Source organism: Pongo abelii, chromosome 20 (genome assembly GCF_028885655.2).
Source record: "Pongo abelii isolate AG06213 chromosome 20, NHGRI_mPonAbe1-v2.0_pri, whole genome shotgun sequence".
NCBI lineage: Eukaryota > Metazoa > Chordata > Mammalia > Primates > Hominidae > Pongo > Pongo abelii.
Genome location: NC_072005.2, coordinates 8,241,156 through 8,267,235, shown reverse-complemented (window position 1 = coordinate 8,267,235; position 26,080 = coordinate 8,241,156). Strand labels below are relative to the sequence as shown.

General features: G+C 51.5%; 1 protein-coding gene across 4 annotated transcripts in view; it reads right to left on the bottom strand.

The window, feature by feature from the left end:
• The window catches only part of CERS4 (ceramide synthase 4), a 55,060-nt gene that overhangs the window by 5,964 nt on the left and 23,016 nt on the right, over positions 1-26,080 (bottom strand). For 2 of the 4 annotated variants that reach the window (XM_054539547.2, XM_054539546.2), the window contains 5 exons: positions 5,162-5,367; positions 1,947-2,064; positions 727-845; positions 584-641; positions 179-229 (listed from right to left, as the gene is read on the bottom strand). In XM_054539547.2, coding sequence (XP_054395522.1) covers positions 179-229; positions 584-641; positions 727-845; positions 1,947-2,064; positions 5,162-5,334 — 519 coding nt within the window. In that variant the 5' untranslated portion in view covers positions 5,335-5,367. The remainder of the gene's footprint in view (positions 1-178; positions 230-583; positions 642-726; positions 846-1,946; positions 2,065-5,161; positions 5,368-26,080) is intronic. The other 2 variants (XM_024238245.3, XM_002828583.6) reach the window with 1 other exon arrangement.

Genomic DNA, 26,080 nt, shown 5'->3' with positions numbered 1-26,080 from the left:
GTGGAAGCTCCTGCTTAGAGTTTTCTGGCCCCTCTCTATTCCCCAGAGGAATCAGAGAGCGTGGGACTCAGTGGGGAATGATGATGTAGTGTCAGGGTTCGGGTCCCATGCCTATGGCTGCAGCAACTATGATCATCGCCCTCACCCTCCAAGCCTTCACACTCTCTCTGCCACTCACCTGGTTTGGGTACCTGTCCCAGCACATTACTGGTGCCCACAGCCATGACTCCTGCAGGGAAACGGGTGTCAGGCTGTGCGGAGGTGAGAATCCAGCCTCCCACCCTGGGTCTGCCATCTCTGGTTCTCATTCCACAGTCTCATAGATGCTACCTTCACCCAGCCCTCCTTTTTCCTGCCTCTCACTCTCAACTGGGGGGCTCATTCACTGCAGAACCCAAACTTTTGGTGCATGGTAAATCCAAATACCTGTTGAGTGAACATTCACCACCATCTTGCCAAGCTCGCTCTCTCCTCAGCTGCACGTTTTCCTCTCTGGCTGCACCACTCCCCACACCCCCTCCCGCCAGATCTAGGCCAGGTGGATGAGGCAAGTGAGCAGTCAGCTATACTCCAGTATACTCACGTGGTACAGGACCGAGAGGCCGCCCACGAAGGAGGACAGGTAGAAGAGAAACCTCCAGCTGTGGATGGGGAGGGAGCTGTGAAAACAGCAGACACACCCTGCCCTCGCTTCCCTGCACCCCAGAAGCCCCATCCTGGGCTTACCTGGCCTCACAGAACTTCTTGGTCAGCTGGGGTCGATCCTGGTTCCGGCGTCTCCGGAACCATCGTTGGGTCTGCCGCAGCGTGAGGCCACACTGAGCGGCCAGGAGGGACAGCTGGGGCTGGGGCGGGGGTGATGGGGACAAGGGTCACAGAGGCCCTGTGGTGGCTTCTCCCGTGTCCCCAAACAGGACTTGGCTCTGCCCTCTCCTCCACTGCAGCCCACGTCTTGCCTACAGGGTGACCATGTCTATATGGAGAGACAGTGTTGGGGGTCCCAGCGTAGGGCCCTGCAGAACACTTGGGCCCTAAGAGAAGCAAATCCTGTTCATAGGGTAGGCAAGTCGCTGATGGGGATGGGATTAAGAGATGCTGGCAAGCAGCATCCCCTACCCGCAGATAGGCTTCCCTGTGTTCCTCCAGAACTGTCAGTTCTCACCTCCAACCTAGGCAGGCAGTTGAGACCTTGCCCCAGCCCGAAGAGGGAAATTGACAAGTAAAGGGGGAGTCACGTCTAGCTCTCTGGAAGCTGCCCTGTCGCCCCTAGGGTATGTGGTCTTCACCATTCCCCACCCCACTCAGGACGAAGCCACGCCTCCACAGCAGAGCCTGTCCAGCTGGCAGCCACACCAGAGACGGGAATGGAGGGAGGGTCACAGGGCTGCTTCTGTTACTCCATTCCCTACCAGCTCAGACCTTCCATTCCTCCCCAGGATAGGAGAGCAAGCAGCTACTCTCACCCTCCTAGAATCTGTCCATTGTGCAACTGTGCCCACTAAGGCCAAGGGAGGCTGGGAAGGACGGGTCCTCATCTCCCCGGGAGGCTGGGAGGGGCGGGTCCTCATCTCCCAGCGTGGCTGGGTGGGGTGGGGTTCCATCTCCCAGGGAGGCTGGAGGGGCGCGGCCCATTTCCCAGGGACGCTGGAAGGGGTGGGGTCCATTTCCCAGGGAGACTGTGAGGGACGGGGCTCCATCTCCCAGGGAGGCTGGAGGGGCGGGGCTCCATGTCCCAGGGACGCTGAGAGGGGTGGGGCCTCGTTTCCCGGGGAGGCTGGGGGGCAGGCCCATTTCCCAGGGAATCGGGGATGAAGAGTGGAAAGTAGGGGCATTGCAGGGGTGCCTGAAGCCACCCTGGCTTCTGCCCCAACAAATGGGCCACACACCACCCGCAGGCCCCACCGCCAGGGCAGTAGTGCGGGTCGGAGGGCATGGGGGGCTCTCACCTCCTTGGGCCTGTGCCCTTCCGTGAGAAAGTGTTTCTCCAGCGTGGCGTTGGGCTTCACCTGCCTCCTGGTCTGATCCCTCACACCCAGCCACCGGCTCAGGGGCAGGCCAATGAATCTGGGTGCAAAGGAGACAGAGCCTATCAGCCCAGGTGAAGAGCTGGGACTGCCTGTGTGTGGGGGCAGACATGCTACCAGTGGGAAAACCAAGTCTCGGAGGGGCAAAGTTACAGGCTCAGAGAGCACAGCTGGCACATGGCAGGGTGTGTAAGACTGTCTTTTTATTTATTTTTTGAGACGGAGTCTCGCTCTGTCGCCCAGGCTGGAGTGTAGTGGCGCCATCTCGGCTCACTGCAAGCTCCGCCTCCCGGGTTCACGCCATTCTCCTGCCTCAGCCTCCCAAGTAGCTGGGACTACAGGCGCCCGCCACTACGCCCGGCTAATTTTTTGTATTTTTTAGTAGAGACGGGGTTTCACTGTGTTAGCCAGGATGGTCTCGATCTCCTGACCTCGTGATCTGCCCACCTCGGCCTCCCAGAGTGCTGGGATTACAGGCATGAGCCACCGCGCCTGGCCTAAGACTTGGTCTTTCTTCTCCATCTGATCAGAGGGTTCGGAGGCCCAGAGTCAGAAAGGCTCCTGGGGCAGGACTCGATTTTCCACTTATTCCTGGTCTCATCCCCTGGCACCCTGGAGGGGGGTAGCCTGGCTGCTGTGTTAGATCAAACATAAGAAAGGCAGCTGGTTCGCGCCTGTTATCCCAGCACTTTGGGGCTGAGGTGGGTGGATCACGTGAGGTCAGAAGTTCGTGACCAGACTGACCAATATGGTGAAACCCTGTCTCTACTGAAAATACAAAATCATCTGGGTGTGGTGGCGTGCACCTGTAATCCCAGCTACTCGGGAGGCTGAGGCAGGAGAATTGCTTGAACCTGGAGGTGGAGGTTGCAGTGAGCCAGGATTGCGTCACTGCACTCCAGCCTGGACGACAGAGCGAGACTGCGTCTCCAAAAAAAAAAAAAAAAAAAAAAAAAGCAGCTGGACTTTTGATTTGTCTGCAGCGGGAGGGTGTGCAGACCAACTCTTGGGGTACCCAGGTACTTTTGCCCAATCCCAAGCCAGGGACAAGAGTCTCTTCACTGCCTGTCTCACTGTGGCCTGTGGCCTGGGTCCTGGTCTGATCCCCCGCCAGTCTAGGGGCTCCCCACGGGCAGGGGCAGGGGCTGTTCCCGCTCCAAGCCCCTCCTCCCAGCATCCCCCATTCCAGGGTAGAGACTTGGAGATCAGGGACCCTGGTCAATGACCACATTGCCCACAAGAGGGCGCGCCAACACCACAGGTGGGGACCGAATTTTATATCCACCATCCCTCCTAACATCATCCCTCATTTGGGGAAAGGCTCAGAGCAGCCTAGCAAGGAACTCATTGCAGACTAAATCATGATGCGGAGAGAATGAGCGCTTATTATCTGCTGAGCATGGGGCCAAGTCCATGTGATACACTGGCTCGTCTAACCCTAACTCAGTCCCTATTGTCCTAATGGGTAAACTGAGGGTCAGAGACATGCCCAAGGTGACACTGTGAGCAGGCGAAAGACCTGAAATTTGAACTCAGGATTCTGGTTTTTGTTCCTGCCTCCCACCTCTTAAAGTCTCCTTTTGGAGGTGGAGGGCGGGAGGATCGCTTTAACTCAGGAGTTCAAGACCAGCCTGGGCAACATGGTGAGACCTTGTCTCTACTAAAAATGCAAAATTTAGCTGGGTTGTGGTGTCACTTGCCTGTAATCCCAGCACTTTGGTAGGCCAAGGCGGGCGGATCACCTGACGTCAGGAGTTTGAGACCAGCCTGGCCAACATGGCAAAACCCCGTTTCTATTAAAAATACAAAAATTAGTCAGGTGTGGTGGCACATGCCTGTAATCCCAGTTACTTGTGAGGCTGAGGTAGGAGAATCGCTTGAACCTGGGAGGCAGAGGTTGCAGTGAACTGAGATCGTGCCACTACACTCCAGCCAAGGTGAAAGAGCAAGACTCTGTCTCAAAAAAAAAGGTAGCCAGGCGTGGTGGCACGCCTATAGTCCCAGCTACTGGTGGGGCTGAGGCTTTTGTTCTTTTTTTTTTTTTGAGATGGAGTTGCTCTTGTCGCCCAGGCTGGAGTGCAGTGGCATGATCTCAGCTCACTGCAACCTCTGTCTCCTGGGTTCAAGCAATTCTCCTGCCTCAGCCTCCTGAGTAGCTGGGACTACAGGCGTGTGCCACCACACCCAACTAATTTTTTGTACTTTTAGTAGAGACAGGGTTTCACCATGTTGGTTGGGCTGGTCTTGAACTCCTGACCTCATGATCTGCCCGCCTTGGCCTCCCAAAGTGCTGGGATTACAGGCATGAGCCACTGCACCCAGCCTAATTTTTGTATTTTTTTTTTTAATAGAGACGAGGTTTCACCATGTTGCGCAGTCTGGTCTCGAACTCCTGGACTCAAGCGATCCACCCGCCTCAGCCTCCCAAATTGCTGACATTACAGGCATCAGCTACCACGTCTGGCCTAGAGTCAAAAAAAAAATTTTTTTTTTAAAGGGCTAAAACCCCTGTGTTTGAAACTGGAAAACCCTCTGCCTACCCCACTGTCCATCAGAGGCCCTGGGATGCCTTTGGGATGGGATAACACCCCAGCTCACATTTTTTTTTTTTAATGGAATCTTGCTCTGTTGCCGAGGCTGGAGTGCAGTGGCACAATCTTGGCTCACTGCAACCTCCACCTCACCTCCCAGGTTCAGGCGATTCTCCTGCCTCAGCCTCCCGAGTAGTTGGGATTACAGGTTTGCACCCAGCTAATTTTTGTATTTTTAGCAGAGACGGGGTTTCACCATGTTGGCCAGGCTGGTCTCAAACTTCTGACCTTAAGTGATCCACCCACCTCAGCCTCTCAAAGTGCTGGGATTACAGGCGTGAGCCACCGTGCCCGGCCTCCCATCCCTGTTTTATGAAGATGCTGGCATACCCAGCCCTGAGCTGTAGGCGGTGTTCCTATAAACCAGCAATCAGAGGCCAGAAGTGTGGGTGGTGGTGGCCGGGGGCAGGCTGGAGCCAGGGAAAGCGCTTTGGTGCAAAGCCAGCTTCCACTCGGGACATGCTGCAATGGCAAATTGCACACAGAGCACGAGCACATACTGGAGCGAACGCGGGGGCAATGGGTCGTGGCAGGGCAGACACTCACCTCTCAAAGGCGAGGCGCATGGCCAGGAGGACCAGTGCCAGGGGCAGGGCTGCCAGCAAGTCCTGGGGGTGGGGGTAGACACGGCCATCCCGGTCTTCCAGCTCTGTCCATGTGACATTGGGTGGTAACCAGAACCTGTCCTGCCAAAACCACTCGTTGAAACTGGACAGCATTCTGTGGACACAGGTTCCAGTTAGCTGGGAGGTCTGCAAGCAGAATGGGTGGGGCAAGTGGGGCCTGGGAGGCTGGAGCCTCAGAACTCCTACTCAGGCCCCTATCAGCGCAGCTGACAACGAGGAGGCGGGACTGGAAGATGGAACTCCCCTTGCCTGGGACTTTGGAACTGTCCTCTGGCCCCAGAAGAGTCCCAAAGCCCCCTATGGCCCAAAGAAGACTTTGGAACTGTCCTCTGGCCCCAGAAGAGCCACCACTTCATTCTCATCACTCCCACTCCATTGCCTGGCCAGTGTTAAAGGCAGAGTTGGGCTGTGTGTCCTCAGGCAAATGACTTGAACTCTCTGAACTTCAAGTTCATCTGTAAAACAGAGTAGTAGGCCGGGCGCAGTTGCTCACGCTTGTAATCCCAGCACTTTGGGAGGCCAAGGTGGGTGGATCACGAGGCCAGGAGTTCAAGACCAGCCTGACCAATGTGGTGAAACCCTGTCTCCACTAAAAATACAAAAATGAGCCGGGTGTGGTGGCACATGCCTGTAATCCCAGCTACTCAGGAGTCTGAGGCAGGAGACTCACTTGAACCTGGGAGGCAGAGGTTGCAGTGAGCCGAGATCATGCCACTGCACTCCAGCCTGGGTGACAGAGCAAGACTCCATCTCAAAAACAAAACAAAAAAACAGAGATAGTAATACCCAGGCTTCTCAACCTAAAGTGCTTGGCCTACTGATCTTTAACAAGAGTAATAACAACACAGCCCAAAATAGTAGTTATTACTCTGCACTTAACTGATGCCAAGATGGTAGCCAGAAGTCAAGGGAGTGGCTGTTTGGGGTCAGAAACTTGAGTGGTGGCCGGGCACCATGGCTCATGCCTGTAATCTCAACACTGTGGGAGGCTGAGGTGGGCAGATCACTTCAGGTCAGGAGTTTGAGACCAGCCTGGCTAACATGGCAAAACTCCATCTTTACTAAAAATACAAAAATTAGCCGGGCTTGGTGGCAGGTGCCTATGATCCCAGCTACTTGGGAGGCTGAGGCAGGAGAATCGCTTGAACCCAGGAGGAGGAGGTTGCAGTGAGCCAAGATCATGCCACTGCACTCCAGCCTGGGCAATAGAGAAAAACTGTCTCAAAAAAAAAGAACTTGAGTCCTCAAATGTTCAGGAAGGTTTCTTTCCACTGCAGGAAGCTGCCTCTGAAGCAGCCCCCAAAGATGAAGGATTTAAAGAAATCCAGAGGCCGGGTGCAGTGGCTCACTGCCTGTAATCCCAGCACTTTGGGAGGCCAAGGCAGGTGGATCACGAGGTCAGGAATTCAAGACCAGCCTGGCCAACATGGTGAAACTCTGTCTCTACTAAAAATACAAAAATTAGCCAGGCACGGTGGCGTGCACCTGTAATCCCAGCTACTTGGGAGGCTGAGGCAGAGAATTGCTTGAACCTGGGAGGCGGAGGTTGCAGTGAGCAGAGATTGTGCCACTGCACTCCAGCCTGGGTGACAAAGCAAGACTTTTGTCTCAAAAAAAAAAAAAAAAAAAAAAAATCCAGAGTTCCTTTCCTGGCCATCTTTGGAAGGTAGACTCCCCTCTAGGTGGGAATTTCAGGGGTCTCTCTTGCTATCCCACAGCCCACAAAGCGAGAGGGTAAGAGAGCCTACAGTATAACTGAGCTTGCCGGATAATGGAGTGGCGGTCGAGGTGGGGCAGCTCTGGCCAGCATGTCCCAGCCTACTTGAGGAGCCCAAAGAGCTGCTCTCTTCCCTGAGATCTTGAGCCAAGAGTCCAGCCTACCACAGTGGTTCCCACTCAGAAAGTTTGTTCATTCATTCATTTGTCCACCCATCCCCCTGTCCATCTATCTACCTATCCATCCCTCTGTCCACCCATCCAAACATCTGTCCACCCACCCATCATCCATCCACCCATCCAAACATCTGTCCACCCACCCATCATCCATCCACCCATCATCCGTTAATCAAAACATCTATCCATCCACCCATTATTCATCATCCACCTATCCACTCATCCATCTACCCATCATCCATCTGGCCACCCACCCAAACATCTGCCCACCCACCCATCATCCATCCACCCATCCAAACATCTGTCCCTCCACCCATCATCCATCTGTTCATCCATCAAAACATCTGTCCATCCATCCATCATCTACCTATCCACTCATCCATCTACTCATCATCCATCTACCTGTCCACCCATCCAAACATCTGCCTACCCACCCATCATCCATCCACCCATCCAAACATCTGTCCCTCCACCCATCATCCATCTGTTAATCCATCAAAACATCTGTCCATCCACCCATTATCCATCATCTACCTATCCACTCATCCATCTACCCATCATCCATCTGGCCACCCACCCACCCATCATCCATCCACCCATCATCCATCTGTTCATCCATCAAAACATCTGTCCATCCATCCATCATCTACCTATCCACTCATCCATCTACTCATCATCCATCCACCTGTCCACCCATCCAAACATCTGTCCACCCACCATCCATCCATCCACCTACCCGTTCATCCATCCCTCTGTCCACCCATCCAAAGATCTGTCCACCCACGCATCATCCATCCACCCATCCACACATCCAAACATCATCTATCCACCTACCCATTCATCCATCCACCCATCATCCATCTGTCCATTCAAACACCTGTCCATCCACCCACTGTCCATCTGTCATCCATCTACCCATCCATTCATCCAGCCATCTGTCCACCCATCTAAACATTTGTCCACCTGCCCATCATCCATCGACCTACCCATCCATCCATCCACCCATCATCCATCCATCTGTCCACCCATCTAAACATCTGTCCACCTACCCATCATCCATCCACCGATCCAAAAATCTGTCCATCTACCCATCATCCATTCATCATCCATCCATTCATCATCCATCCATCCACCCATCATCCATCCATCTGTCCACCCATCTAAATATCTGTCTATCCACTCATCATGCATCACTCACTTGTGTGTCCTTCCACCCACCCATCCTTCTGTCCATCTAGTCCTCCATCTATCCATTTCCCCTTCCATCCATCCATTTATCCATCTGTCCTTGCATCTATCTGTCTGTCCGTCCATCCATCCATCCATCCATCCATCCATCCATCCATCCATCCAGGCAAGAGATGTTCTCCAATTGACTTGTACATGTCAGGTCAGGGCTGGGCCTTGGCGACACAGCAGGAAAATAAAGCCAACACATTCCTGTCCAGCTCACAGACCAACAGAGAAGGCAGCCAATAAACAAGTAAACAGATTCATAAATGAATGAGATGCCAAAGTGTAATGGGCCGGGTAGAAAACAGAGTGGTGTGATTTTAAATGTGATCAAGGAGAGGCTCTCTAAGGAGGCACCATCTGAGCTGGGACTTAAAGATGAGGAGGTCAGGCCAGGTGCGGTGGCTCATGCCTGTAATCCCAGCACTTTGGGAGGCTGAAGCGGGTGGATCACCTGAGGTCAGGAGTTCAAGACCAGCCTGGCCCACATTGTGAAACCTCATCTCTACTAAAAATACAAAAATCAGCCAGGTGTGGTGGCACATGCCTGTAACCCCAGCTACTTGGGAGGCTGAGGCAGGAGAATCACTTGAACCTGGGAGGCGGAGGTTGCAGTGAGTCGAGATCATGCCACTGCATTCCAGACTGGGCGACAGAGCGAGACTCCATCTTAAAAAAAAAAAAAAAAAAAAAAAAAAGATGCAGAGGTCAGGCCAGGCACAGTGGCTCATGCCTGTAATCCGAACACTTTGGGAGGCTGAGGCTGGTGGATCACTTGAGCTCAGGAGTTCAAGACCAGCCTGGGCAACATAGCAAGACCCTGTCTCTACAAAAAATTTAAAAAGTAGTCAGGTGTGGTGGCACGTATCTGTAGTTCTAGCTATTCAGGAAGCTGAGGTGGGAGTACGACTTGAACCCAGGAGTTCAAGGCTGCAGGGAGCTATGATCACACCACTGTACTCCAGCCTGAGGGACAGAGCAAGACCCTATGTTTGAGGAAAAAAAAAAAGATGAGAAGATTGTGGGTTTGCACACAAGAAGGTGGGGCTGGGGGAGGGGCTTTCTAGATAAATACGCAGCAGGTGCAAGGGCCCTGAGGCAGGACCATGCCTGGGATGTTGGAGGAACAGTGAGGAGGTCTGTGTGGCTGGTGCAGAGTGAGCAAGGGGGAGAGAGGGAGGAGGGGAGGGCAGGGAGGTGATGAGGGGCAGCACAGAGTCTGCAAGGCATGGGGGCCACAGGGAAGAATCTGGATTACTTCCCCCAACATTTTATTTTGAGATGGAGTCTCACTCTGCCGCCCAGCCTGGAGTGCAGTGGTGCAATCTCAGCTCACTGCAACCTCCACCTTGCGGGTTCAAGCAATTCTCGTGCCTCAGCCTCCCGAGTAGCTGGGATTACAGGCGTGCACCACCATGCCTGGCTAATTTTTGTATTTTTAGTACAGATGGGGTTTCATTATGTCGGCCAGGCTGGTCTCAAACTCCTGACCTCAAGTGATCTGCCCACCTCAGCCTCCCAAAGTGGGATTACAGGCATGAGCCACCGTGCCCGGCCTTCCCCCAACATGTTATAATAAATATTTCAAACCTACAGAAAAGTTGAAAGAATTTTACAGTGAATACCTGTATTCCCACCACTAGATTCTCCCCTTTGCATTCCATTCTGTTTATTCCATCACCCATCTGCCTCTGCATCTGCCCGTCCATCCCTCTATCCATCATCAGTCTATCTGCTTGTTCCCGATGCATTTCAAAGTAGGCAGCTGACCTCAGGCCACATCGCCCCTACACATGTCAGCACACAGATCATTAACTAGGGTTCAATATTTGCTTATGGGTTTTTCCTTTCAAGGTAAAATTTACCCAAGTGAAATGCAGACTTTTTGTTTTTTTAGACGGGGTCTCACTCTGTCACCCAGGCTGGAGTGCAGAGATCATGGCTCCCTGAAGCCTTGACCTCCTGGACCCAGGTGGTCTTTTCATGTCAGCCCCCGCAGAGCCAGGATCATAGGCACGCACCACCATGACTGGCTAATTTTTTAAATTTTTGTGTAGAGAGAGGGTCTCCCTATGTTATCCAGGCTGGTTTCAAACTCCTGGCTCAAGCGATCCTCCCGCCTTGGCCTCCCAAAGTGTTGGGATTACAGGCATGAGCCACTGCACCTGGCCTGCACACATCTGTAAGGGCATAGTCACTGAGTTTGGACAAAACTATGTACCTGGCTAATCCAGTCTCCTATCACAAATATTTCCTCTAGAAACTTCTCTCATACCTCTTCCCAGTCAACCTCCACCCCTGTCCTGTCATCCAAAGGTAACAACCATTCCAGTTTTTTTTTTTTGTTTGTTTGTTTTTGTTGTTGTTTAGACAGGGTCTCACTCTGTGGCCCAGGCTGGAGTGCAGTGGTGCAATCATAGCTCACTGCAGACTTGACCTCCTGGGCTCAAGTGATCCTCCCCACTCAGCCTCCCAAATTGCTGGGATTATAGGCGTGAGCCACCTTGCGCTGCCCCCCACCACCTTTTTTTTTTTTTTTTTTTTGTCATCAAAGCTTAGTTTTGTCAGTTCTTCATGATAACCTTGCCATGTTACAAAATAAAAATAGGCCGGGCATGGTGGCTCAAGCCTGTAATCCCAGCACTTTGGGAGGTTAAGGTGAGTGGATCACTTGAGATCAGGGGTTTGAGACCAGCCTGGCCAACACGGTGAAACCCTGTCTCTACTAAAAATACAAAAATTAGCCAGGGGTGGTGGTGGGCACCTGTAATCACAGCTACTCAGGAGGCTGAGGCAGGAGAATCGCCTGAACCCTGGAGGCAGAGGCTGCAGTGAGCCAAGATCTTGCCACTGCACTCCAGCCTGGGTGACAGAGTGAGACTCCATCTCAAAAATAAATAAAATAAATAAATAAAAATAAAAATACCATAAACCCAGTGTTTAGGAGGCTGAGGCAGGAGGATTGCTTGAGCCCAGGGGTTTGAGACCAGCCTGGACAACAAGCGAAACTGTCTCTACAAAAAATACAAAAATTAGCCGGGCATGGTGGCATGTGGCCATAATCCCAGCTACTTGTGAGGCAGAGGCAGGAGGATTGCTTAAGCGCAAGAGTTTGGGGCTGCAATGAGCTGTGATCATGCCACCGCACTCCAGCCTAAATGACAAAGTGATACCTGTCTCCAAAAACAGAGTAAATCAATAAAAAATAAAAATATATAAATAAAATAAAAAATAGACCTGGGTGCAGTGGCTCATGCCTGTAATTCCAGCACTTTGGGAGACTGAGGCAGGAGAATTGCTTGAAGCCAAGAGTTCAAGACCAGCCTGGGGGGCAGCCGGGAGTGGTGGCTCTCCCCTGTAATCCCAGCACTTTGGGAGGCCGAGGTGGACAAACGGCTTTCCAGGGTGAGACTGCACCATTTTACACTCCCAGCAGGGGAATGTGGGGGTTCCGTTGCCCTTGGTTCTATTTTGAATAACGCAGGGATCCTCAGGGTGTTGGTTGCCATGCAGGGCGTAGCATTTTGGAGGCCAGAAGAGGGTGCTGTGGCATGTCCAGTTGAGATGAGGTAGAGATAAGGGGATAGATTCCAGAGACATTTTAGAGGTGGGGCCCCCCAAGAGCCAAATGCTTTCCAAAGTGGAGCCAGAAAAGAGGCTGGGAGAGGAAATTGGCAAGATATTGGTCAAAGGATATGAAATTTCAGTTAGCAGGAGTAGTAAATCCAAGAGATCTGTACATGATGATGATTTTAGTTAATAATATAGTATATACTGGAAAATTGCTAAGAGACTACATTTTCTGCGGGGAGGCAATCTCACTCTGTCATCCAGGCTGGAATGCAGTGGTGCAATCATAGCTCACTGCAGCCTTGATCTCCTGGGCTCAAGCCATCTTCCTGCCTCAGCCTCCTGAGTAGCTGGGACTACAGGCTCCAGCCACCACACCCAGCCATTTCCTGCCTTTTCTGGCTTTAGAGGCTGCCTGCATCCTCCGGCTCCTGGCCCCTTTCTCCATCTTCAGAGCCATTTCTGGCTTTAGAGGCTGCCTGCATCCTCCGGCTCCTGGCCCCTTTCTCCATCTTCAGAGCCAGCAGTGGCTAGTTGGGTCTTTCTCCCACCTCGTCATTCTGACAATGTCTCTCCTGCCTCCGTCTTCTTCATTTTAAGACCCTTGTGATGACACTGGGTTCACCCAGATGATCTCCCATCTCAAGCTCAGCTGATTAACAACCTTAATTCCATCTTCGGCCTCACCCCACTTGGCCACTGAAGCTGTCAGCCTTCCAGTCTGAAGAACTGGATGAACCAGAATGGGTGAGCTGATTTCAGGACGGTGTCAGGCTAAGTGTCAGACAACACAAATTGTGGGTGTGGGGGTGGGCAGCTAAAATGTTCCTGTGGGCATGTGGAGGAGGCAGGAGCTACTCAGGTTTGGGGCACAGGCTTGCGGTGGGTGGGGCCTGGGTAGGACTTGTCAGCGAGTGGCTGCTGTTGAAATCCATGAAGATGGATGGAATCCTCTATCTATCAGCAAGGGGTCAACAAGACCCTGTTTTGCGGGGTGGGGCGGGAAAGGAAGAGAGTGCACATGAGGGGGCAGGCTGAGTACCATGCTATGGGGCAACTGACATTTAGGCATCAGTGAAGTATTAGAAGCTGCTGCTAGCATTGGATACTCTGGTTGGGGAGGGGCACTAGAAGTCAGTGACCCAACAAGCAGTCAAGGGTGTGGGATATCAGCTAGTCTAGACCTACAACGAGGCCCAGGCATCCCAGACAGAGTAGACACATGAACAGCTGGGTGGATGTGGGGACTTCAGCCCAGGTGGTTGATTTCTCAAGAAAAAGAAACCATCTTCACTAGCAGACAAGGTTGGCTTGATCCCGTGTGCCCATGGGGGCTCAAGGACACATGGCCAGCTTGGCACTCTTGGTCCCAACTGTACTCAGCCCTCACAGCCAGAGCCATGACCACTGCAGGGTATCTGCAATCCCCTATTTTTTTTTTTTTTAAGAGACAGGGTCTCATTTTGTCACCCAGACTAGAGTGCAGTGGCCTGATCATAGCTCACTGCAGCCTCAAATTCCTGGGTTCAAGCCATCCTCCCACCTCAGTCTTCTAAGTCACTGGTACAGCCTTCTCAGAGACCCTGCTACCTTTCTGACAGACCCCCAGGTGCAGATGGAAGGGGGCTAGGTGTCCCAGGAAGGCCCAGGCATCCAGACCCCCAGCTCCATGTTTTCCCCTCACCCAAGGGTCTTGGATGCATCCTTGCACACCTTGGTACATTCAAGTCATGATGAGTGTAGGGAATGAGAGAGAACCACAGGAGCAATGGCTTCTCACAATCTCAAGCCTCGCCTCTGCTGATGTGCCCAGCTTCAATGCCCACCAGTTTACTGGCTGATACTTTGCTCTCACCAGACCATATAGTTTCACACATCCTAGCCTTTACAAATACTGGCCTCTGCCTAGAATACTCATTTAGTATTTGGGTGCTGAAGTCACAAAATGGTGGGGAAAACAAGCAACATCTCTGACCTGAAGGTCTTAAACGCTTTCTTTCTCTGCTTGGCAAACTCCCATGCATCCTTCAAAACCCAGCTCAGTTGTCACCTCCTCCTGAAAGCAGCCCGATTGCCCTGCTTTGGATCCTATTAAAGCACCCTCCCACAACCCTGTCTTACTGTGATGCCAGGAGCTGGCCAGTGTTTTTGCAGGGAGGATTGGAGAAGGAAGCATAACCAGTTCTAAACTCTACTCTCCTCTGCTGAATCATGCCCATTACTTCCTGAGTGGAACAGAAAGGGGAACAGATGCACTTTCTAAACCAGGGACCTCTCCAAGGAGGCTTCAGACTGATATGCCCTGATTGCAGAGGTCTGGCCCCAGAGGTCCTACTCTCTCACTAACCTCACCAACCTGTCTCTGTCTGTTCCCTTCCCTCTTCTCCCTCTTAAAGCATAAATAAAAGATGCTGTGGTTTGAGAAAAGAACAGGGTCTGAAGCCCAGCAGACTGGCTGGAGTCCTAGCTGCAATGCTTCAAAGCCCTGGGAGCCTCAATTTCGTCACCTGCTGGTGGGACAGGTGCCTTCCTTGAAGGGTGGTTAAGCAGCTCAGAGACCTTGCACCTGGGGCATTGAGGCAGAGTCTGGCATACGGGAGGGGCTCAGGTATGGCTGTAACCAGGCACCTCAGGCCAACAAGGCTCAACTTCTTCTGCTGAGGGAAGGGAGGAAATGAGGCTGAGGGATGTGTTCCTCACTTTCTAGCTTTTCTCTTTTGGATCCAGTTCTTCTGTTTGTTCCCTGTCATCCTCTGTCTTCCTGGGCCTCAGTTGTCCCATCTGAAAAATGGGTACAGCTAGATTCCCTCCTTGTTCTACCAGGCTATTGTGAGGCTCAGGGCAGGCGGGCAGTTTATAAACACTCCATGCTGATATCACAACGGATCTGATTCCTGATTCCTGCCTCACCCGTTTACCAGCCACGGAACGTGGCCTATCTGTGCCTCAGTTTAATCTGTAAAATGGAACAAACAATAGCCCCTCTTCCACATGGAGTGGTTCGGAATGGCACTTGAGATGGAGTGAGCACCTAGTAAAATTTAGAGGACCGAGTGTAGTGGCTCACACCCAGCACTTTGAGAGGCCGAAGTGGGAGGACTGCTTAAGGTCAGGAGTTCAAGACCAGCCAGGGCAACATAGTGAGATTAAAAAAATTTAAAAATTAGGTGGGCATAGTGACGCACACCTGTAATCCCAGCTACTCAGGAGGCTGAGGTGAGAGGACTGGTTGAGCCCAGGAGTTTGAGGCTGCAGTGAGCTGTGATCACACCACTACACCCCAGCCTGGGTGACAGGGCAGATCCTGTTTCGGAAAAAAACCCAAAAAAACAACTTAGAGACTGTGATGATTACTAGTAGACAGGAGGCAGGGGCAGGATGGGCAGTGGTCTGGAAAGAAGGGGTGCTGGCTTCTAGATGGTTCTTCCAAGCCCTTAGGATGGTTTCCAGCATCTGAGGTGCCTAAGGCTGCTGGAAGCTTTCCTTGCCTCTGCCACCTTCCCTTAAAGCTGCAGCTGATGTGTTTGAGCTGGGCTGGACGACAGCAGCTTCAGGGTCATCTGCAGAGCCACTGTGTGGGTGGCAGGGCCAGTGTGACCAGCCCGAGTCTCTTCTCCCCTCACCCCACCTGCCCCCAAGCCTGGCTGCTGTTTGAAGCCTCCCTGGCCCCACTCCCAGCTTGGCCCCTGCCACCTGGGAACCAAACTGATAATCCTTCTTAGTGGCTAAAAATAGCCCCGGATTGGGGGAAAGAGAGAGAATGGGGCTTTGTACTGACACGGGAGGTGGGTTGCGGGGGATGAGCAGAGGATCCCTGCCCCTCTTCAGGGGTCTGAGTGAGAAGGACTGGTTCCCACAGCTTCCCCGAACCCCCAAGGACCCCGGCACTGCTCAGCAGATCAGAGCTACGCACATAGGTTTGTTTTGTTTTGCTTTCAGTCTAGCTGGAAATACAGGACTTGTCCAGGGTTGTGAAAAAGGCAATTAATTCAGACCCCAGATGTCTGGGCCTCCCAGAGATGAAAACACACACACACACACACACACACACACACACACTCTTGCATACATTGACTCACTCACCCGCCCCTGCAGCCTGGCCCGCTGCCTAGGGTCACCTGATTCCTGCAGCCAGAGGCTCAGGCGGGAGCACGTGATGTGCTGGAAGGAAGGGGGCTGTTTGCAGATAACCACGGCCTGCCTCGGCACCGGGTCCTGGCTGTCCCTTCCAGATGGACCTGTCTCTTCCACTCTGAGCCTCTCTGAGCAGGGGTCCCACAGGGTGCTAGTGACCAGACATGCTGCCGGTTGAGGTACCACTTCCCCCAAAGACCCCAAGGTGGACTCCAAGTCCAGGGTTCTGCCTTACCTGAGCCCCTTATTTCTGGACACATTCCTGCCCTCTACATTCTGGCCCTGCTGCCTCCCCAGCTTAATCCATAGCAACTGCTGCTTGCTGGGCTTCCAACTCACCAAGCTCACTTGTACCATGTTTGCACACCAGACAGTCACATACATGTCTGACTGTGTCATCATTCTTATCTCAGCTCAAATGTCACCTTCTCCAAGAAGCCTTCTCAGACTACCACCAAAGAGGCCACCATATTATTCTGTCTCCTGATCCTGTGTAGTTCCTTCAACCCTCTTGTCCCAGTTGATCTGTTTCATTGGGGTGTCTTTACCCCAAGGCATAAGTTTCATGAAAGCAAAGAATGTTGTTTGAGTCACTGCTGTATCCTCAGAGCCTCAGACAGGGCTGGACACATTAGATGCCACATAAATGTTTGCTACATGGATGTATGAGTAGAATAGACAGATGGACAGGTGGGAGGGTGCAAGGACGTTAGCTCAGGTGGTCAAACTCTCTAGAAAAATAACCCACCCTTAACAGGCATGGTTGGCTTGATCTCCATAAACATTCCCATAAAGGAAACGTGGGAACTGGGAAGCCCAAGGCTCAAAGCAAGAAGTGACTGGAGACAGGTCACAGGTCACTCAGTCAGCAAGGGGGAGAGTCAAGGCTAGAAGCTCCCTTGGGTGAGGAGGGGGCTGCTCTGCTCCCACAGTGGGCTTAGCGTAAATAGGACCCTGTGGAGGCTTCCCCAGGCCTACCTCTGCTGATTAAAGTTTCCCCAAAAAGCAAGCTTCTCCTTCTACTTGCCCTCTAAGCTTTCAGGGTACTAGAAGCTAATCATGCAATTTTTTTCTTTTTTTTTTTTTTTTGAGACGGAGTTTTGCTCTTGTTGCCCAGGCTGGAGTACAGTGGCGTGATCTCGGCTTACTGCAACCTCTGCCTCCTGGGTTCAAGCGATTCTTTTGCCTCGGCCACCCGAATAACTAGGATTACAGGCGTTTGCCATCATGCCTGGGTAATTTTTATATTTTTAGTAGAGACGGAGTTTCACCATGCTGGCCAGGCTGGTTTCGAACACCCGACCTCAGGTGATCCACCTGGCTCGGCCTCCCAAAGTGCTGGGATTACAGGTGTGAGCCACTACACCTGGCCACAATTTTTCTTTCTTAAAGAGATGGGGTCTCGTTCTGTTGTCCAGACTAGAGTGCAGTGGCACCATCGCAGCTCACTGCAGCCTTGAACTCTTGGGCTTAAGTGATCCTCCTGCCTCAGCCTTCCAAGCAGCTGGAACTACAGGAGCATGCCAGCACACCCAGCTAATTTTTGTTATTTTTTTTTGTAGAGATAGGGTCTTGGTATGTTGCCCAGGTTGGTCTTGCACTCCTGGTCTTGAGCCATTCTCGTACTATAGCTTCGCAAAGTGCTAGGATTACCCACACAAGCCCCCACACCCAGGCTCAGTGTGCAATTTCTTAATGTCTATGCCCGTGGAAGCTCAGGAGCCTCCGTAAGCTGGGCCATGTCCCCTGGGTATCCCCAGCCTCCTCCCCTATTGCATCTTCTTGGAACCATTCCCTGGCAGCCATCTTTCCTGTCAGCCCCCTCAAAACCTACAACCAATACTGGACCATGAGAATCCCCCAGCAGGTGCCCACCCAACTCTGGCCTGGTGCTGGCTGCGGGAAGGAAGTAAAGAGGGGCCTCTACCTCCTTACCCTTCTGGAATCATCTCTCTCTTCTGCAGCTCTATTCAAGCTGTGGTTACCTCAGCCCCATGCCATTCAGATGGTACGATTCCCAAGACCAGCTCCAAGCCTCCAGGCCTCTGCATCAGTGCCCTTTTTCAAAACCTACATTCCTCCGCCCTCTTCCCTGGGCCAGTTCCCACTTGCCTTTCAAGTCCTGGATCAGATTAAAATCCCTATTTAAGAGGCCTCCCCTGCTCTTCCTTTTTTTTTTTTTTTTGAGACGGAGTCTCGCTCTGTCGCCCAGGCTGGAGTGCAGTGGTGCGATCTCGGCTCACCACAACCTCCGCCTCCCGGGTTCACGCCATTCTCCTGCCTCAGCCCCACCCTGAGTAGCTGGGACTACAGGCGCCTGCCACTGCGCCTGGCTAATTTTTTGTATTTTTGGTAGAGACAGGGTTTCACCGTGTTAGCCAGGATGGTCTTGATCTGCTGACCTCGTGATCCACCCGCCTCGGCCTCCCAAAGTGCTGGGATTACAGGTGTGAGCCACCGCGCCAGGCCCCTGCTCTTCCTATGCTAGGCAGAGCCCCCTCCCCAGCCAATCCCCTCCCTGCCCCTAGGCCTTTCTTCTGAGCCAGCCCTGGCTCCCTGGAGGTTGGAGTACTCAAGTCTGCCTCTAAATCCCTCCCCAATTAGTGATGGTCAGGCCAGGGTGAGATCTCCAGGGGCCCCCAGCATCCCAGAGTAAATGGGGGAGGTCCCTGAGGGAGGAGAGAGGATCTGGTCTCTGGGGGTTGGAGGGAAAAAATGAGCAGTCCCCAGCCCCAGAGGTGGAGTAGTGGGGCAGGGGTGGTGGTGGGGGATTAGCATCTGATTGTTAACTCACACAGAGACAGGATTAAGTATACACGTGGGAGTGTGAGGGGGTCCCACTTGGGCTATTAATGGTAAAAAATAAAAATAAAAAATAAAAATAAAAACAGCATTACAGAGGTATAAGCAACAGGCAAGAAGCTGTATGTGTTTAAAGTGTGAGATCCAACACTTTTTTTTTTTTTTTTGAGACGGAGTCTCGCTCTGTCGCCTAGGCTGGAGTGCAGTGGCGCATTCTCGGCTCACTGCCAGCTCCGCCTCCCGGGTTCACGCCATTCTCCTGCCTCAGCCTCCCGAGTAGCTGGGACTACAGGCACCCACCACCACACCCGGCTAATTTTTTTGTATTTTTAGTAGAGTCAGGGTTTCACCATGTTAGCCAGGATGGTCTCAATCTCCTGACCTTGTGATCCACCCGCCTCGGCCTCCCAAAGTGCTGGGATTACAGGCGTGAGCCACCATGCCTGGCCTACTTTTTTCTGTTTTTTTTTGAGATGGAGTCTGTATGCCCAGGCTGGAGTGCAGTGGAATGATATTGGCTCATTGCAACCTCCACTTCCCGGGTTCAAGTGATCCTCTTGCCTCAGCCTCCCGAGTAGCTGGGATTACAGGCATCCACCACCATGCATGGCTAACTTTTTGTGTTTTTTGTGGAAATGGGGTTTCACAACGTTGGCCAGGCTGGTCTTGAAATCCTGACCTCAGGTGATCTGCCCGCTTCCACCTCCCAAAGTGCTGAGATTACAGGCATGAGCCATGGCACCCAGCAGCTCCAACACATTTGGATATATGTACACACACATGAAATCATCCCCTCAATCAAGATCATGAACAGGAGGCTGGAGGCTGGGTGAGCTATACCTAGTCCAGCAGCCTTTACCAGGTCCAAGGTAACAGGATCTCTATCTATAATCGTCTCTATGTTCCTGGGGCAGATAACTGTGGAGAACTAACAGCAAGGTGCCTTGCAAGCTAAGAAATAAACAGATTTCTTTCTTTTTTCCTTTTCCTTTTCCTTTTTTTTTTTTTTTTTGAGACAGAGTCTCGCTCTGTTGCCAGGCTGGAGTGCAGTGGCGTGATCTCGGCTCACTGCAACCTCCACCTCTCCGGTTCAAGCGATTCTACTGCCTCAGCCACCCTGAGTAGCTGGAATTACAAGTCCATGCCACGATGCCTGGCTAATTTTTGTATTTTTAGTAGAGATGGGGTTTCGCCATGTTGGCCAGGCTGGTCTCAAACTCCTGGCCTCAAGTGATCCACCCGCCTTAGCCTCCCAAAGTGCTGGGATTACAGGCATGAGCCACCGCGCCCAGCCCTGTTTTTTCTTTTCTTTTCTTTTTTTTAAAGATAGGGCCTGGCTCTGTTGCTCAGACTAGAGTGCAGTGGCGAGATCGCGGCTCATTGCTACCTCTGCGTCTTGGGCCTAAGTGATCCTCCCACCTCAGCCTCCCAAGTAGCTAGGACTACAGGCAGGTGCCACCACGCCCAACTAATTTTTGTACTTTTTTGTAGAGATGGGATTTCACCATGTTGCCCAGGCTGGGCTCAAGCGATCCTCTTGCCTTGGCCTCCCAAAGTGCTGGGATTACAGGCATGAACCACCACGCCCAGCCATAAGCAGAAATTTGACCCAAACTCTTGGGAAAGTTTAAGAAACACCTAACATATACAGAGCTCCCCCTCCAAAGAAAACCTTACTAACACATATGTCATGTTAGGAAACGTCTTTCTCGATTTGAACAAAACTCTGGTATACCAAACAACAATTTATGAAATAGGACATGTAAAACCTTTTCAACTAGAAGGCATTTTGTTTTTTTGTTTTGTTTTGAGACAGAGTCTCACTCTGTCGCCCAGGCCAGAGTGCAGTGGTACGATCTTGGCTCACTGCAAGCTCCACCTCCCGGGTTTACGCCATTCTCCTGCCTCAGCCTCCCGAGTAGCTGGGACTACAGGCGCCGGCCACCACGCCCGGCTAATTTTTTTGTATTTTCGGTAGAGATGGGGTTTCACCGTGTTAGCCAGGATGGTCTCGATCTCCTGACCTCGTGATCTGCCCGCCTCGGCCTCCCAAAGTGCTGGGATTACAGGCGTGAGCCACCGCGCCCAGCCTGTTTTGTTTTTGTTTTGGGATAGGGTCTTGCTCTGTTGCCCAGGCTGGACTACAGTGGCACGATTGCAGCTCATTGCAGCCTCAACCCACCCGGGGCTCAGGTGATCCTCCCACCTCAGCCTCCTGAGTAGCTGGAACCACAGACACATGCCACCAGCCTGCCTAATTTTAAAATTCTTTATAGAGATTGAGGGGAGGGTCTCACTATGTTGCCTGGGCTAGTCTCAAACTCCTAGGTTCAAGCAATCCTCCCACCTCGGCATCCCAAAGTGCTAGGATTATAGACATGAGCCACCACACCCAGCCTGAACTAGAAGTTTTATTTTTTATTTTTATTTTTGACAGGGTTTCCCTATGATGGCCAGGCTAGTCTCGAACTCCTGACCTCAGGAGATCCACCTCCCTCGGCCTCCCAAAGTGCTGGGATTATAGGCATTAGCCCTCATGCCCGGCCTGAACTAGAAGTTTTAAAACAGCAAATGGGGAAAAAAAAGCAAAAAGATGGCCCTGTAATCCCAGCACATTGGGAGGCCGAGGCAGGTGGATCACCTGAGGTCAGGAGTTTGAGACTAGCCTGACCAACATAGCGAAACTTCGTCTCTATTATATCAGGTGTGGTGGCTCACGCCTGTAATCCCAGCACTTTGGGAGGCCGATGGGGGCAGCTCACGAGGTCAGGAGATCAAGACCATCCTGGCCAACATGGTAAAACCCCGTTTCTACTAAAAATACAAAAATTAGCCAGGCGTGGTGGTGTGTTACTCTAATCCCAGCTACTCGGGAGGCTGAGGCAGGAGAATCACTTGAACCTAGGAGGCGGAGTTTGCAGTGAGCCGAGATCATGCCATTGCACTCCAGTCTGGGCAACAAGAGCGAAACTCTGTCTGGAAAAAAAAAAAAAAAAAGAAAGAAAAAGAGAAAGATACAATATGGATAAATCTTGAGGACGTTATGCTGAATGAAATAAACCAGTCACAAGAGGACAAATCCTGTATGATTCCACTTATATGAGGTCTCTAGAATAGTCCCATTCATAGTGACAGAAAGTAGAATGGGGCAGGGCACGGTGGCTCATGCCTGTAATCCCAGCACTATGAGAGGCGGAGGCAGGTGGATCACCTGAGGTCAGGAGTTTGAGACCAGCCTGGCCAACAAGGTGAAACCCCATCTCTACTAAAAATGCAAAAAATTAGCTGGGCATAGTGGTGCGCGCCTGTAATCCTAGCTACTTGAGAGGCTGAGGCAGGAGAATTGCTTGAACCCGGGAAGCAGAAGTTGCAGTGAGTTTAGATCAAGCCACTGCACTCCTGCCTGGGGGGGATAGAGCAAGACTGTCTCCAAAAAAAAAAAAATAGGTGGGTGCCAGGGGAAGGGAAATGGGGAGTTAAAGTTGAATGGGTAAAGTACAGAGTTTCAGTTTTGGAAAACAAAAAGGTTCTGGAAGCTGGGGGCTGTGGCTCATGCCTGTGGTGTAGCTACTCAGGAGGACTGCATGAGCCCAGGAGTTGGAGGCTGCAGTGAGCTATGATTGCACTACTGTACTCCAGCCTTGGAGACAGAGGGAGACTCTCTTATTTATTTATATTTTTTTGAGATGGAGTCTCGCTCTGTTGCCCAGGCTGGAGTGCAGTTGCACAATCTCAGCTCACTGCACGCTCCGCCTCCTGGGTTCACGCCATTCTCCTGCTTCAGCCTCCTGAGTAGCTGGAACTACAGGCACCCACCACCATGCCCGGCTAATTTTTTGTATTTTTAGTTGAGACGGGGTTTCACCGTGTTAGCCAGGATGGTGTCGATCTCCTGACCTTGTGATCCGCCCGCCTCGGCCTCCCAAAGTCCTAGGATTACAGGCGTGAGCCACCGCGCCCGGCTGACTCTCTTATTTTGAGACGAGGTCTCTGTTGCTCAGGCTGGAGTGCAGTGGTGTTATCTAACTGCAACCTTCACCGCCCAGGCTCAAGTGGTCCTCCCGCTTCAGCCTCCTGAGCAGCTGGGACTACAGGCATGTGCCACCATGCCCAGCTAATTTTTGTGTTTTTGTTTGTTTGTAGAGACAGGGTTTCGCCATGTCACCTGGGTTGGTCTCAAACTCTTGGAATCAAGTGATCCACCTGCTATGGCCTCCCAAAAGTGCTGGGATTACAGGCGTGAGCCACCACACCCAGCCTATTTCATAAAAAAAAAAAAAAAAAGATGGGTGCGGTGGCTCACACCTGTAATCCCAGCACTTTGGGAGGCCGAGGCAGGTGGATCACATGAGGTCAGGAGTTTGAGACCAGCCTGGCCATCATGGAGAAACCCCGTCTCTACTAAAAATACAAAATTAGCCAGGCGTGGTGGAGCATGCCTGTAATCCCAGCTACTTGGGAGTCTGAGGCAGGAGAATTGCTTGAACCCAGGAGGCAGAGGTTGCAGTGAGACAAGACCACACCATTGCACTCCAGCCTGGGCAACAAGAGCGAAACTCCGTCTCAAAAAAAAAAAAAAATTAAAAAATCAAAGAGGGCCTTTCATGCAAAATAAAAAGGAAAAGGTTTTGGAGATTGGCTGTGCAGCAATGTGAATATATTTAACGATACTGAACTGTTCACTTAAAAATGGTTAAGATGATAAATTTTATATGTATTTTATCACAATTAAAAAATGTTTTAATTTTTTTTTTTGAGACAGAGTCTCGCTCTGTCGCCCAGGCTGGAGTGCGGTGGCGCGATCTCTGCTCACTGCAAGCTCCACCTCCCGGGTTCACGCCATTCTCCTGCCTCAGCCTCCCGAGTAGCTGCGACAACAGGTGCCACCACCACGCCTGGCTAATTTTTTTGTATTTTTAGTAGAGACGGGGTTTCACCGTGTTAGCCAGGATGGTCTCGATCTCCTGACCTCGTGATCTGCCCACCTCGGCCTCCCAAAATGCTGGGATTACAGGCGTGAGCCATCGCGCCCGGCCCCACAATTAAAACATTTTTTAATTTTAAAAATTACTAAAGGAGGTATGGGGTGGAGGAAGAGCTATGTTCAATGGCTTGGGAGGATTATGGAGTTAAAAAAAATAAAAGCAAAGTACAGAGAGACACTTATGGCCTGATACTTAATTTATACAATGGAAAACCACAAGAGTTCTCCTTCTGGTAATGGTGAAGGCAGCCACATCAGGCCAGCTCTTTCATAGATAACAATGACAAACACTGAGCTAAATATAAAAAAACAACTACCTGGGCTGGGCACGGTCGCTCACACCTGTAATCCCAGCACTTTGGCAGACTGAGGTGGGTGGATCACCTGAGGTCAGGGGTTCGAGACCAGCCTGGCCAACATGGTGAAACCCCGTCTCTACTAGAAACACAAAAAGTAGCTGGCATGCTGGTGGGCGCCTGTGATCCCAACTACTCGGGAAGCTGAGGCAGGACAATCACTTGAACCCGGGAGGCGGAGGTTGCAGTGAGCCGAGACTGTACCACTGCACTCCAGCCTGGGCAACAGAGCAAGCCTCTGTCTCATAAAAACAAAAACAAAAACTATCTGAAAGCTCTAATGCTGCAATATCCAGTATGGTAGTCACTACCTATATGTGCCTATTTTAAATTTAAATAAATTAAAATTAGTGAGGCTGGTCTCTGTGGTTCACGCCTGTAATCCCACCACTCTGAGAGGCTGAGGCGGGCGGATCACCTGAGGTCAGGAGTTCGAGACCAGCCTGGCCAACATGGTGAAACCCCATCTCTACTAAAAATACAAAAAATTAGCTGGGCGTGGTGGTACGTGCCTGTAATCCCAGCTACTCGGGAGGCTGAGGCAGGAGAATCGCTTGAACCTGGGAGGCGGAAGTTGCAGTGAGCTGAGATCGCACCACTGCACTCCAGCCTGGGTGACAGAGCAAGACTCCGCAAAAAAAAAAAAAAAAAAAATTAGCCGAGTGTGGTGGCTTTTGCCTGTAATCCCAGGCTGAAGTTGGAGGATTGCTTGAGGCCAGGAATTTGAGACCAGGCTGGACAACAGAGAGAGACCCTCATCTCTTAAAAAAATAAAATAAAATAAAAAGATTCAGGCTGGCTGCAGTGGCTCATGTCTGTAACCCCAGCACTTTGGGAAGTCAAGGCGGGAGGATCACTCGAGCCCAGGAGTTTAAGACCAGCCTGGACAACATAGTGAAACCTCACCTCCACTTCAAAAAAAAAAAATCAGCAAGGCATGGTAGTGTCTCCCTGTAGTCCTAGCCACTCTCCAGGAGGCTGAGGTGGAAGGATGACAAGCCTGGGAGATCTAGGCTGCAGGGAACTGTGATCACACCACCAGCACTCTAACCTGGGCAACAGGGTGAGACCGTGTCTAAAAAAAAAAAAAAAAAAAAAAAAGTTTAAATAAAAAGGTTTTAATAAATATGTTGCACTAACAACATTTGTATACTCAATAGCCACGTGTAGCCAGTGGCTACCACTTTGCAGAGTACAGATATGGAACATTTCCATCATTGTAGAAAATTCTAGGCCGGGCACAGTGGCTCATGCCTATAATCCCAGCACTTTGGGAGGCCGAGGTGGGCGGATAACCTGAGGTCGGGAGTTCGAGATCAGCCTGACCAACATGGAGAAACCGCGTCTCTACTAAAAATACAAAAAATTGCCGGGTGTGGTGGCACGTGCCTGTAATCCCAGCTACTAGGGAGGCTGAGGCAGGAGAATTGCTTGAACCTGGGAGGCGCAGATTGCGGTGAGCCAAGATTGCGCCATTGCACTCCAGCCTGGGCAACAAAAGGGAAACTCTGTCTCAAAAAGAAAAGAAAAGAAAAGAAAATTCTACTGGAGGCGGGGTGTGGTGGCTCATACCTATAATCCCAGCACTTTAGGAGGCTGAAGTGGGCGGATCTTGAGGTCAGGAGATCGAGACCATCCTGGCTAACACAGTGAAATGCTGTCTCTACTAAAAATACAAAAAATTAGCTGGGCGTGGTGGCAGGCGCCTGTAATCCCAGCTACTTGGGAGGCTGAGGCAGGAGAATTGCTTGAACCTGGAAGGTGGAGGTTGCAGTGAGCCGAGACTGCACCACTGTACTCCAGCCTGGGTGACAGCAAGATTCTGTCTCAAGAAAAAAAAAAAAGAAAAAAGAAAAAAAATACAATC